This window comes from Esox lucius, chromosome 9, assembly GCF_011004845.1.
Source record: "Esox lucius isolate fEsoLuc1 chromosome 9, fEsoLuc1.pri, whole genome shotgun sequence".
Lineage (NCBI taxonomy): Eukaryota > Metazoa > Chordata > Actinopteri > Esociformes > Esocidae > Esox > Esox lucius.
In genome coordinates, this window is record NC_047577.1 from 17,685,409 (window position 1) to 17,698,182 (window position 12,774).

At 42.6% G+C, this 12,774-nt stretch overlaps 1 protein-coding gene across 3 annotated transcripts; it reads left to right on the forward strand.

Annotated features, from left to right (window-relative positions):
* The first annotated feature begins 618 nt into the window (after nucleotides 1-618).
* Nucleotides 619-11,461, forward strand: LOC105021465 (SWI/SNF-related matrix-associated actin-dependent regulator of chromatin subfamily E member 1). 3 transcript variants are annotated; one of them, XM_010889167.4, is made up of 11 exons: nucleotides 619-753; nucleotides 1,737-1,788; nucleotides 2,100-2,152; nucleotides 2,723-2,821; nucleotides 3,661-3,741; nucleotides 5,044-5,175; nucleotides 5,420-5,591; nucleotides 6,031-6,203; nucleotides 6,384-6,485; nucleotides 9,782-10,043; nucleotides 10,183-11,461. In XM_010889167.4, exons 2-11 carry the CDS (start codon nucleotides 1,782-1,784, stop codon nucleotides 10,404-10,406), a joined length of 1,305 nt encoding a protein of 434 aa, XP_010887469.1. In that variant the 5' UTR covers nucleotides 619-753; nucleotides 1,737-1,781; the 3' UTR covers nucleotides 10,407-11,461. The 3 variants fall into 3 exon arrangements, with proteins under 3 accessions (XP_010887469.1, XP_010887468.1, XP_019905385.1); XM_010889166.5 differs by having other exon boundaries at nucleotides 621-753; nucleotides 2,723-2,827; XM_020049826.3 differs by lacking the exons at nucleotides 1,737-1,788; nucleotides 2,100-2,152; nucleotides 2,723-2,821 and having other exon boundaries at nucleotides 625-753.
* The last annotated feature ends 1,313 nt before the right edge of the window (nucleotides 11,462-12,774 follow it).

Consider the following 12,774-nt stretch of genomic DNA (forward strand, 5'->3'; position numbering starts at 1 on the left):
CAACATGCATGGATTGTGAGCAAGAATGTAAAGTATTTGAGTTCTAACAACATTAGGCACTATGGATGGAGCAGCACAGGCTTTTCTCAAAAAGCTTTTTTTGTCAGAGAAGCAGAATGTATGAAGTTAAATTTCATGCTTGAGTCACAAAAAATCTTATTTGCTTTTCGATGCAAATTAAAGCTAATAATAATAATATTATTGAGTATAGATGAAATATTAAAATGCATGTTTTTATGAATTAGCAAGATATCACAAGTCCTTTCATCATGTATAATTTTTTTGTAATTTCGTCTTTATTATACAGTATGTTCATATTTATTACTGATCCATTCACAGATGACAAATAAACCAACAGTATTCAGATCATTTTATTCCAAATCAGTAATATTGAAGGTTAATTATGAATTTCCGTCCCTTAAACTGAGTATTGCAACATATTTTGTGTTCATTAATACTGTATGTCCATTATGAATTTCCTAGTCTTCAATTCAGATTTTTTAAATCACACATTTGTATTAATTCAATATCTATAGCAATTGATAAAAAATAATATTTGATTCGATTTTGAATTGGTTAGCCTAGGGGTGTAATGCAGACATGACGACTCGCTTTACAGGGAAAGCAATAGTTCTGGAAGATTCTACTGAAATCTTGTGTGGACCCCTTATGATTTTTTTCTCTCATTCTGACTGTTTCTGCTAGCTAACCCTAGTTCTAGCCACACACACTGCAGGGACAAAGGATTTTGGGGTGAGTTGCTGGTCATTACTTTCACGTATGGAATGTGAATTAACCACCATATGAAACAGCAGTAATATTCATGAATTTAATATTAATAGTGTTTGAATTCTATGTCAGATGTTTATGTAAAATGACACTTTAGTTTGAATAGCTGGCTAGTTAGCTAGCTTGCTAACCGAATTACATATATATGCAAGGTGATGTGAACATTGTGACAGCTCTAACGTCGTTAGCTAGGCTATTGTAGAGCATAGGAAGAGGAAGTGTCTATCTTGTTAGCCAATGCTACTGGAATTCACAATGATTTGTAACTTTGTCAAAATCCAGGTTTTGTTATATTTCCTCTGATATTGCCAATAACTGCCCGTCTGCGGTTTGTGAGCTAACGTTAGCTTACTTTAATCGGAATGCTTAGCTAATGCTAACTAGCGCAGATGACAATCATGTTGAGCCAGCTACTGCTGACGTAGATCGTTTCGTAGCTTTTATTAGATAATAAACTGCAAGTAGTTTATTATTGCAAGTCAGCTAGTTGTACTAGTAGTACTTCACCGGGTTAAGTAGCTCGATTTTTAGCCTCGCTAGCATAGCTGGGTGTCACACTTTTAGCGAGTTACGCAAGATTTCACCGTTTCATTTTTCAACAAATGCATTTCCATTTATCTGATTTATTTACTAATGTGCAGTTATAATCAAATGCCATTCCAACGCGTGTAATCAATGTTTTTGGACGCCAACAACAGCTTGCCAGCTAGCTTCGTGACATCAAACCCCTGTCATGACCATGCCTATCTGTCCACACTGTGTTGTGATGTTGCACATACGTCGCCTGCCTGACAAATCATTTTGGCACCAACATCTCCTTTGTCCTCTGAATGAATGAGCAAGCTAAAGCTACGTTTTTTTCTATTCTTTTGTAATAATAATGTAATAACAAATTAATTTAATGAAACACCTAAATGCTTTCCCCCATTATAATGTGTTTATTACAGACCCAATGACTGGAATAAACTGATAGAATTCTTCCCTCTGCCAAGATGTCAAGTAAGAAATTGTTTGCAATTATACAAGCTTACGTAGGACTCTCACAAAGCTGGGCAACTGGCTAACATGTTTTGAATATGCTTAATTTATATGTTAACACAATAAAACAGTTTGAGCATTAAATCAGTTCTAGTTTATATGATTTCCTAGTACAATTTATTTTAATACCCTTAATGTATTTGCTAAAATAAATGCGATCAAATCACCAAATTCAGTTCTAACTTCATTGGAATGATTTAATCAACACCAAGAGATGTAAAAGGTGGCTTTTTTTTCCATGATCTTAACATCTCACCTTTTTTTCATAACAGAAAGAGAAAGAGAAAGGCCCTATGCCCCTCCCCCTCCCCCAGCCCCTACAACAGTAAGTATTTCTGATGGCACTGGGAAGCCATTTAGAAAGGGATGTCCTGTAATAATATTTATTTCGGCAATTCTCTTTCAATTTTATCTTTATACCTTTTATAGAGTGGCTCTAATTTTGGGGGGCTTACTTGTTTTTGAAAGTGGAAGCCATTTGGAGACGCAATAACCTACACTGTTCCTGTTACCACAGAGCAATTGGTTAGAGATAAGCTATGTAGTGTTAGATAATAAGCTGAAGTCTTTATCCTACATATCACATTTATATAGCAGGCGCTCCTACCCAGAGCGACTTACAGAAGCGAGTGCTTAACACATTTCATATTTTAGGTATCCATTTATCGCATACAGTACTGTAAACTGCATTTTATTTACAAAACCAGTGATAACATGACAAACTGCCTAGATTAACCTACCTGTTGCTTTAGCATGACTGCAATTCTACTTTGGTTGCTTTTTCGGCTTTTCGACTCCCATGTTTTCACGAGTTTTTCCATTGATTTTGTCTTGCTTTACACCATTCTTTTATGTCATTTCTCATTCGTGTTTCTGTCTCATTTGTTTCCATCAGCAATTGCCCAACACCCCCGGGTTTGTGGGGTACAACCCCTACAGCCATCTGGCCTACAACAACTACAGGCTGGGAGGGACAACAAGCAGCAACAGTCGGGTAACGGTAGGAATAATGACATAGAGAAAACACAGGGACAAACCCGCCAGACACAGAAAACTGAAAAAAACCAAAGTCAGTATTTAAATCAAGAAAAACAGGCAGATCTCAGCTCGCTCAGTGTATCTTGGGTGATCAGCGTTCACAGATATGAGCCAGAGCAGCTCCTGGCGAGCTGTTTTGCGTCATCAGAGCTATTGCTTTTCCCGAACCCCATTCCATTACCAAGACTTTTTGAGAAGTATGCCGTCCCAACGGTTCTCTGTTGCCTTCACCACGAGTGGCGACAGGCCAGTCGTCCATCTGTGTGCACTGTCTATTCGAAACCACTTGATCCTGCCTCTCAAAGTCTTGACAGCCATGTTAAGTAACCCATGCCATCAGCGTTGCCATGGCACCACAGACCCACTGCTTGGCATGGACTTCCTCTGCTACGGGAATAATTTGGTTGCTGCATGCGAGCTGTGGTTGGCACTCGGTTTCTGATAATGGCATTATGTCACGCAGTGTCCAAATCCCAGCTTAAGGGAGATTTTTTTTCTTTTTTTCTTCTGTCAGCGTCACTCCTAATCATAGTCTCAGTGTGACTTCCGTACGCTGGCTGAGCTCAAACAGGATTTGATTAAATTCATGTGATTGATAGGGATGTAGTTTGATTGAACTTTATCCTTTTTTTAAAAATTATTATTTATTTTTTTACAAATTCTTTGAGATTGGATGTGGCTGTGTGAGTCTCAGCCATGATTCTGCTTAATGTAAAGTTGGATTACTGGTTATAATTGACACCAACTGGTGTAAATCTTTAACTGCTCTAATAAGGGCCTTTTTTCCTTCTCCAGAATTCTTCGGGAATAAACATTCCGAAGCCGCCTAAGCCGCCAGACAAGCCTTTGATGCCATATATGCGATATAGTCGCAAGGTAAGTTGTCTACATGTAACAGTACTTAAACACTCAACCATCCCGTCGTGAACACCATTGCAAGACATAGTACAACGCTGGACTATAGCCTTGAAATACACATTACAAAGCTGTACTATACCCTGACGATACACATTACAAAGCTGTACTATACCCTGACGATACACATTACAAAGCTGTACTATACCCTGACGATACACATTACAAAGCTGTACTATACCCTGACGATACACATTACAAAGCTGTACTATACCCTGACGATACACATTACAAAGCTGTACTATACCCTGACGATACACATTACAAAGCTGTACTATACCCTGACGATACACATTACAAAGCTGTACTATACCCTGACGATACACATTACAAAGCTGTACTATACCCTGACGATACACATTACAAAGCTGTACTATACCCTGACGATACACATTACAAAGCTGTACTATACCCTGACGATACACATTACAAAGCTGTACTATACCCTGACGATACACATTACAAAGCTGTACTATACCCTGACGATACACATTACAAAGCTGTACTATACCCTGACGATACACATTACAAAGCTGTACTATACCCTGACGATACACATTACAAAGCTGTACTATACCCTGACGATACACATTACAAAGCTGTACTATACCCTGACGATACACATTACAAAGCTGTACTATACCCTGACGATACACATTACAAAGCTGTACTATACCCTGACGATACACATTACAAAGCTGTACTATACCCTGACGATACACATTACAAAGCTGTACTATACCCTGACGATACACATTACAAAGCTGTACTATACCCTGACGATACACATTACAAAGCTGTACTATACCCTGACGATACACATTACAAAGCTGTACTATACCCTGACGATACACATTACAAAGCTGTACTATACCCTGACGATACACATTACAAAGCTGTACTATACCCTGACGATACACATTACAAAGCTGTACTATACCCTGACGATACACATTACAAAGCTGTACTATACCCTGACGATACACATTACAAAGCTGTACTATACCCTGACGATACACATTACAAAGCTGTACTATACCCTGACGATACACCGTGCCTTAGCCAGGGTAAGGGACGAGCACTCCTACGTCACACTGCACATCGTCCACCCCAACGTGCCAGTAGAGGTAGAAAATACAGTGGTCTAGTAGTCATAGAGACCGGGATATCTCCCGGGAGACGGAGCCAAAACACGGCCTCCACTGGTTTGGGACCTCTCTGCTAAGAAGAGATAATCAGCCCCTGTCTGGTTCTCATCACCAGGTTTGGGATCAAGTAAAAGCCTCCAATCCCGATCTGAAGCTATGGGAAATTGGGAAGATAATCGGTGGCATGTGGAGGGACCTCACTGATGAGGAGAAACAGGATTACTTGAATGATTACGAAGCAGAGAAGGTTGGTTTGTTTTACCAGGGTGTTTATCTACGGGGTTGTTATGGGTGACCAGAAACACGTGTGTCTCCAACAGTTGTCAGGAGGGTCCCTCCAGTCATCATTCCTTCCTTTGTTAAAAAAACTAAAAAAAAACTAAAAAAAAAAACTAAACAAGAGTACAAAGTTCAGTGTTGTATAGTTTAAATGCGTGTCCTGTTTGCCGGTCCATTTCCATTCTCGCGTCTGTCTTGTCTCTCCCCTGCAGATTGAGTACAATGAGAGCATGAAGGCCTACCACAACTCCCCGGCCTACCTGGCCTACGTCAATGCCAAGAGTCGCGCTGAGGCCGCCCTGGAGGAGGAGAGCCGCCAGCGTCAGTCGCGTCTCGACAAGGGAGAGCCGTACATGAGCATCCAGCCAGCGGACGACCCGGACGGTGAGACCCGACTCGGCTCTTACTGGGGTCGCCCCGGTCACGCCCCAGTTTCTCACGCCGCGTTTCTGCCACTGAGGCATGGGGTGACGGGTTCTGTTTTCCGTCCCACACTACCTTTTCGCGTTTAGCACACTACAAAAAGGCCAGTGCTATGCCATGGTCCATTTCAACTCTGGGGCCCTTTGTTAGAAATGACACGCATCTACAAGTTCCAGCGAGGATTGAGGCGATACACATAACACGTGGAAAACTGGACTTCCTTAGATCATTTAGGAAATGTCAGATGTAGAGCTGGGTCACAATTGAAAATAGATGATCTCCAGTAAAAACCACTACCATGAGTCACTTTGTGAAGATGGTTAGGGGTGTTTCTTCTTGACGTCTATTTTCACTCTAAGTGCCTCGGCTCTGACGTAGTGCCTTTGAAATCCATTCCCAGATTACGACGACGGATTCTCCATAAAGCACTCGGCTGCCGCCCGTTTCCAGCGCAACCACCGCCTGATCAGCGAAATCCTGAGCGAGAGCGTGGTCCCCGACGTGCGCTCAGTCGTCACCACCGCCCGCATGCAGGTCCTCAAGCGCCAGGTCCAGTCCCTGATGGTGCACCAGGTAGCTCCGCCCTCCCTTGTCGGCCTCACCGATGTGCTGCACCGCTGCGCCCCGACCCAGGCAAACGTCCCCAGTGGCGCCAGCGACGTCGGGGTTGCATCCCGTTTACGGTTTAGTAATGTTTAAAAGCGAGCGGCCCGTTAAGTTAAACTGACAGGTCTCTCTGTGTCTGGTTCACAGAGGAAGCTGGAGGCGGAGCTACTTCAGATTGAAGATCGCCACCAGGACAAGAAAAGGAAATTCATTGAGGCCACGGAGTCGTTCACCAGCGAGCTGAAAAGGGTATGGCTATATTGTTGTAGATTCAGGAGCCTGTACACATTTAGGCACCTGTATGCAATCCACTGTGTGCACATTACCCTGTTCTGCATTTCCACAGCTGACGCCACTTCATCCATGCATCCTGGCTAACGTGGGTGTCACCACATAGAATCTGCTGACTGTTGCTGTTTTTCTGAATCCAGTCACACCACTATATACTGTACACCGATCAGCCATAACATTATGACCACCTACCTAATATTGTGTAGGTCCCTCTTTTGTGGCCAAAACAGCCCTGACCCGTCGAGGCATGGTCTCCACTAGACCTCTGAAGGTCTAGTGGAGGGTATCTGTCAAGATGTTAGGGTATCTGTCAAGATGTTAGCAGCAGATCCTTTAAGTCCTGTAAGTTGGGAGGTGGAGCTCCATGGATCGGACCTGTTAGTCCAGAACATCCCACAGATGCTCGATTGGATTGAGATCTGGGGAATTTGGAGGCCTTGTCAACACCTTGAACTTGTTGTGTTTCTCAAACCATTCCTGAACCGTTTTTGCTTTATGGCAGGATGTATTATCCTGCTGAAAGAGGCTAATGCCATCAGGGAATACCGTGAAAGGGTGCACATGGTCTGCAACAATGCTTAGGTAGGTGGTACATGTCACATCCACATGAATGGCAGAACATTTTCCAAAGCATCACACTGCCTCCACCGGCTTGCCTTCATCCCATGGTGCATCCTGGTGCCATGAGTTCCCCAGTTAAGCAATGCACACGCACCTGGCCATCCACATGATGAAAAAGAAAATGTGATTCATCAGACAAGGCCACCTTCTTCCATTGCTCCGTGGTCCAGTTCTGATGCTCACATGCCAACTGTAGACGCTTTCGACAGGGGTCAGCATGGGTACCCTGACTAGTCTGCGGCTATGCAGCCACATACGCAACAAACTGATGCGCTGTGTGTTCTGACACCTTTCTATCACAAACTTTATCTGTAATTTGAGCTATAGTAGCTCGTCTGTTGGATCGGACCACACAGGCCAGCCTTCGCTTCCCACGAGCATCAATGAACCTTTGCCACACCTGACCCTGTCGCCGGTTCACCGCTTTTCCTTCCTTGAACCACCTCTGATAGGTACTGACCACTGCAGACCAGGAACACCCCACAAGGGCTGCACCTTTGAAGATGCTCTGACCCAGTCGTCTAGCATCACAATTTGGCCCTTGTCAAAGTCTCTCAGATCCTTACACTTGCCCATTTTTCCTGCTTCTAACACATCAACTTTGAGGACAGAATGTTCACTTGCTGCCTAATATATCCCACCCACTGACAAGTGCCATGTTAATGAGAGTGTCAGGGTTATTCACTTCACTTGTCAGTGGTCATAATATTATGGCTGATTGTCACTGGCCACTTTATTAGGTGCACCTTTCTAGTGTCAGGTTGGACCCCTTGAGCCTCCATCCGCTTCCAGGTTCAACACGTTGTGTGTTCAGAGATGCCCCTCTGTAAAGCTATGTTGTGAAAAGTAATTGAGTATTTGTGGCCTTTCTGCATGTTTTGTATACTTGTGTTGCAGCCATTCGATTCACTGTTTGGCTATTTGTGTTAACGGGTTGGTGTTGGACCTTGAAGTGGAGCCAAAAGATTGTCCTACCCAAAGCTAGATAGGTATCCCTAATGAAGTCGCCAGTTAGTGTATATAAATGCTCTTTGTACTTCATACCACAGATGGCGCCATTTACTTAAGAGTCAATTACTTACTCTGCTTCACACACTAGAATTTAATGTGGTGTTCTTGTAAAGCAGGGGTATCAAACACGTGCAAAATTGTCTGATTCGGCCTGCAGATCAAAATCTTTACTGTATGTAATTAATTGTGACTCAGTAGTGTGTATAAACCCTACGTGCCTGTAAACAACGTCTGGGCATGCTCCTGATTAAGATGGATGGTGTCCTGGGGGATCTCCTCACAGACCTGGATCAGGGCATCAGTGAGCTCCTGGACAGTCTGTGGCGCTACTTGGCAGCGTTGGATGCACTGATATATAACGTCCCAGAGGTTCTCAATTGGATTCAGGTCTGGGGAACGTGTGGGCCAGTCATTGGCATCAGTGCCTTCATTATCCAGGAACTGCCTACACACTCTGGCCACATAATGCTGGGCATTATCCTGTTCCAGTAGGAACCCAGGGCCCACTGCATGTAAGGTCTGATGATGGGTCTGAGGATTTCATCCCAGTACCTAACAGCAGTCAGAGTACCGTTGGCTAGCACATGGAGGTCTGTGCGACCCTCCAAGGATATGCCTCCCCAGACCATCACTGATCCACCTCCAAACCGCTCATACTGGATGATGTTACAAGCAGCATAACGTTCACCATTGTGTCTCCAGACTCTTTCACGTCTGTCATGTGCTCAGTGTGAACCTGCTCTCATCTGTGAAGAGAATGGGGCGCCAATGGTGGACCTGCCAATTCTGGTATCCTCTGCCAATTCAGACTCCAATTCTGGAGTCTGTTTCTGAAAGTTTGGTCCGCTGGAGGTCATTTTGTTGGGCTCTGGCAGTGCTCCTCCTGTTCCTCCCCAGACAAAGGAGGGGATACCGGTCCAGCTGCTGGGTTGATGCCCTTCTATGGCCCTGTTAAGATCTCCTTGTGTAACTATAGAAGAATCAGTCAGGAGGGATAAAGTGAGAGCAATTGTCTGTGGCCACCACCTGCAAAACCATTCCCTTTTTGGGGGTTGCTGTCTTGCTGTTGCCTCTCCAGTGCACCTGTTGTCACTTTCATTTGCACCAAAACAGGTGACACTGATTCACAATCGCTTATGCTTCCTAACTGGACAGATTGATAACCCAGATGTTTAACTGACTTGGTGTTCCCTTAATTTTTTTGAGCAGTGTAGTCTCCAATGAATAAGAGCAAATTTAAACTGTAGAAATTATAATTGACTATACTGAATACATGCTCCTTGGCCTATAACAACATGAAATTAAATCAGCATCTGAGAGTCAAGTAGCATGAAAAAAATCCCAGAACTATGTATGGAGGTCTTCTTCATAGATGGGTAAAGAAGACCCAATAATAATGTGATCGTCTGGACCTTTTTAAAGACCAGTGCGGCCCCCCCCAGGCAAAATTCATACAACAACTCTGAAAAAAACAGGAATTGAATCTGATGAAAGGGTTCGTATGTGTACTTACTAATCACAGTTCCTGGTCTAAGATGGCCCATTGTCTTGTGGGATTATTGGTGAGATGAACAGAGGGAATTCTGGTGGGTGACTCAACCTGTGGCTGTCTTTGTGCACAGCTGTGTTGTATGAAGGTGGAGGTGGACATGGAGAAGATATCGGCCGAGGTCGCTGCCGCTGAGGAGGCGTCCCGCAAGCGTATGTTGGAGCGGGAGAAGGAGACCCTCGAGCAGGGAGACAAGGAGCTGTCCTCGTCCTCTACCCTGGAGGAGGAGAAACCGGTTGGCTCGTCAACCGGTAACAAGAGCCAGCAGAATTCTGTAAATGAAAACAGGAACAAGGAAGGAGAGGAGACAGAACCCAGCCATGTGGTTACTGGTGGTGAGACCCAAAAGATTTAATTCACTATACCCCAATGAGTGCAGTTTTCAACATTATATTCATATGGTCCAGACAAATCTCTCATCTTTCAAAACAAATGATTAATATCTGCTAATATTTTTGTATGCATTGATTACAGGGAGGTCAAAGGCCACCGAGGAGTTGGAGGCTCGTCCAACCAATGAGGTTGAGGAGAGGGCGCCGTCGGAGGACAAGGAGAGCGTTCTGGAAGGGGTGATGGAGGAGGGCACCAGTGACAGTAACACAGGGTCAGAGACCACCTCTGCCGTGACTGAAGACGCCCCGCCCAGCGAGCCGTCAGCCACCGAGGGGCACAGCAGGGCACGTCCTGCCGCCCACTGATGGGGCAACCTTTGACCTTGCGGTCGGTGAACTGTCCGCGACGCATCACTTCATCTCTACAATCAGATTCGGATGAGAACTCATTGTACAATAGCATTTCTGTGAAAAAAAGCTGATGTGCTCCAGTCAGGTTTTATGCAATTGGTTTAAATCCTCGGAAGCAGCGTTGGCAGGGTCAAAATGGAACGTCTGTCTGTTTTCAAAGTGCTTCAAGTTTGCAAAGCATAGTAAGTATCAAATGGAAAATGCATGACATGTAGTGAGTCACAATAAGCCCAAATAAATGCGCCGTATTTCCATCAGACTGCAGTGCCAGTCAAACCAACCATTTATTACCTAATAATATGAAAACATATCTCCCACACTATTCTCTGGTACAATACCTGGCGGACACCAGATCTTACCGATTAAGGCTGGTTAAAAGAAATAACTTGTCAAACCTATGCTGTTCAGTGTTAATTCTTTGTTCTTGGTAGTGTAATGTTATTGTTGCTTTCAGTGTAATTTTTGCATGGTGTCGTCAGAATACTTTAAATGAAAGTGTTTTCTTAGTAGAGAGATTGGTAAGTTGGGGAGACTACTCTGCTGGATATATTTTTTTGTGTTAACTCTACGTATCAGTATTAAGTGACAGTATGGTCTCAGGAGTCAGTAGAAGTTAGTAGTTATTTTTATTTATTATTATTATTATTGTTGTGTATTGCCCTGGGCCCAGTCCATCCGTCCACCAACCTGTTGTATGCTAGGAGACCATCCACGCTGTACAATGCTCATGTTCTAAAGTCTGCTAGCTGTCAATCAAATCAAAAGCTGTATGCTTAGAACAACCTTTTTGTGTTGTGTTACTCCGATCAGTATTACAAGGCTTAGCCCAGAACACACATAAATGTTTTAATGTGCAGTGTAATAAGCAGTGTCGAAAGGTTTGCTTAAACATGAGTCGTTTTTCATCTCATCCTAAAGCAACCTGAAGAGAAGAATAAGTCATGAACATGATGTCTTAAAATCGGTTGTTTTACATATTTATACCAATAAACTTTTCTACCTTGACATCATGTTGTTGACAAGTTTGTATTCATTGTCTTGTGCATCAGAATGGTATTCATTTTAGGTGGTGTTTTAAAAAACATACATATATATATATATATATATATATATATATATATATATATATATATGTATATATGTGTGTGTGTGTGTATGTAATAAAAGTTATCTGCACAGCTGGTCTGTAGAGACTGGATAAATCTATGCTATTTGGTCTGACCAGACAGTAGACACGCTTCCAATTACTTATCAGTTAAAATGTATCACAACCCGTTTTTACAGACCTGATAACATAAAATCTAAGAATGTTTTACTCTGATCTGCAAGGTACAAGGAAGTGGGGAGATGAAAAGGAATTCGTATTGGTTTCCTGTTTTCAATACAGCACCACTATATCAAGTTGTTTGGTGTAGCGTTTTTTTCTGGTTTTAAATTACTGTATTTAAAATTATCCTGTGAGCAAAAAAGATAAAGGACGCATATACAATTTGTCATATATATATATATATATATATATATATATATATATATATATATATATATATATATATATATATATATATATATACAAACCCACACATATTTCAGTTAAAACAACTTCTGTTCATGTACACTTTTTCTAATGACCTTTGCCTATGGTTTCTTGTGCAAGAAACCACAATTGGCAGCTCGATAGAACTACAATTACTAGAATAGGTATTCTTATTAAAAATATACTTAACGGGTAGCCCCAATGCCGTTATTGAGTGAAAATGGCATTACTGAGATTAGATTTTTTAACAGATTTAGGTAGGATAATGGCATTACTGAGATGAAACGTTTCTGTGATGAGATTTGTAAATAGGTGCAAAGTTAAGGTCCTGCAGCCGCACTGCATTCAGTCAGCCACGTGATGCGCTGATCTGTGTTTTCTTGCTTTTTTTTTTTCCAGAGTGCAGTGAAAGCGCAAAACCACAACCACAGAGGCAGGCAGGTGTGCAGGTTTTGCAGAGTTGTGGAGAGAACAGAGATATAGTCATAACATGCCCTTAACTGGCCAAGGCAATAATCTATCTGCCGCCAATGGATAAACGAAAGCGGTGTGGTGGTTAGCACGCCTCTATATTATAGTAGGCCCATTAGAAGATTTGAACACAAACTTCGATCTTGTGTGACTATATTTGCTAAAATAACCTCCAAAAAATACATCACGAGTTCGTATCACCTCAAGTGCCTTACAACACATAAGCATCCACCAGGACCTATCATAAAATATGAGGATTATAGGGATGTCCACAATGTTCGTAGAAGGCACATCGTCCCAACGATTAAATATAATTAA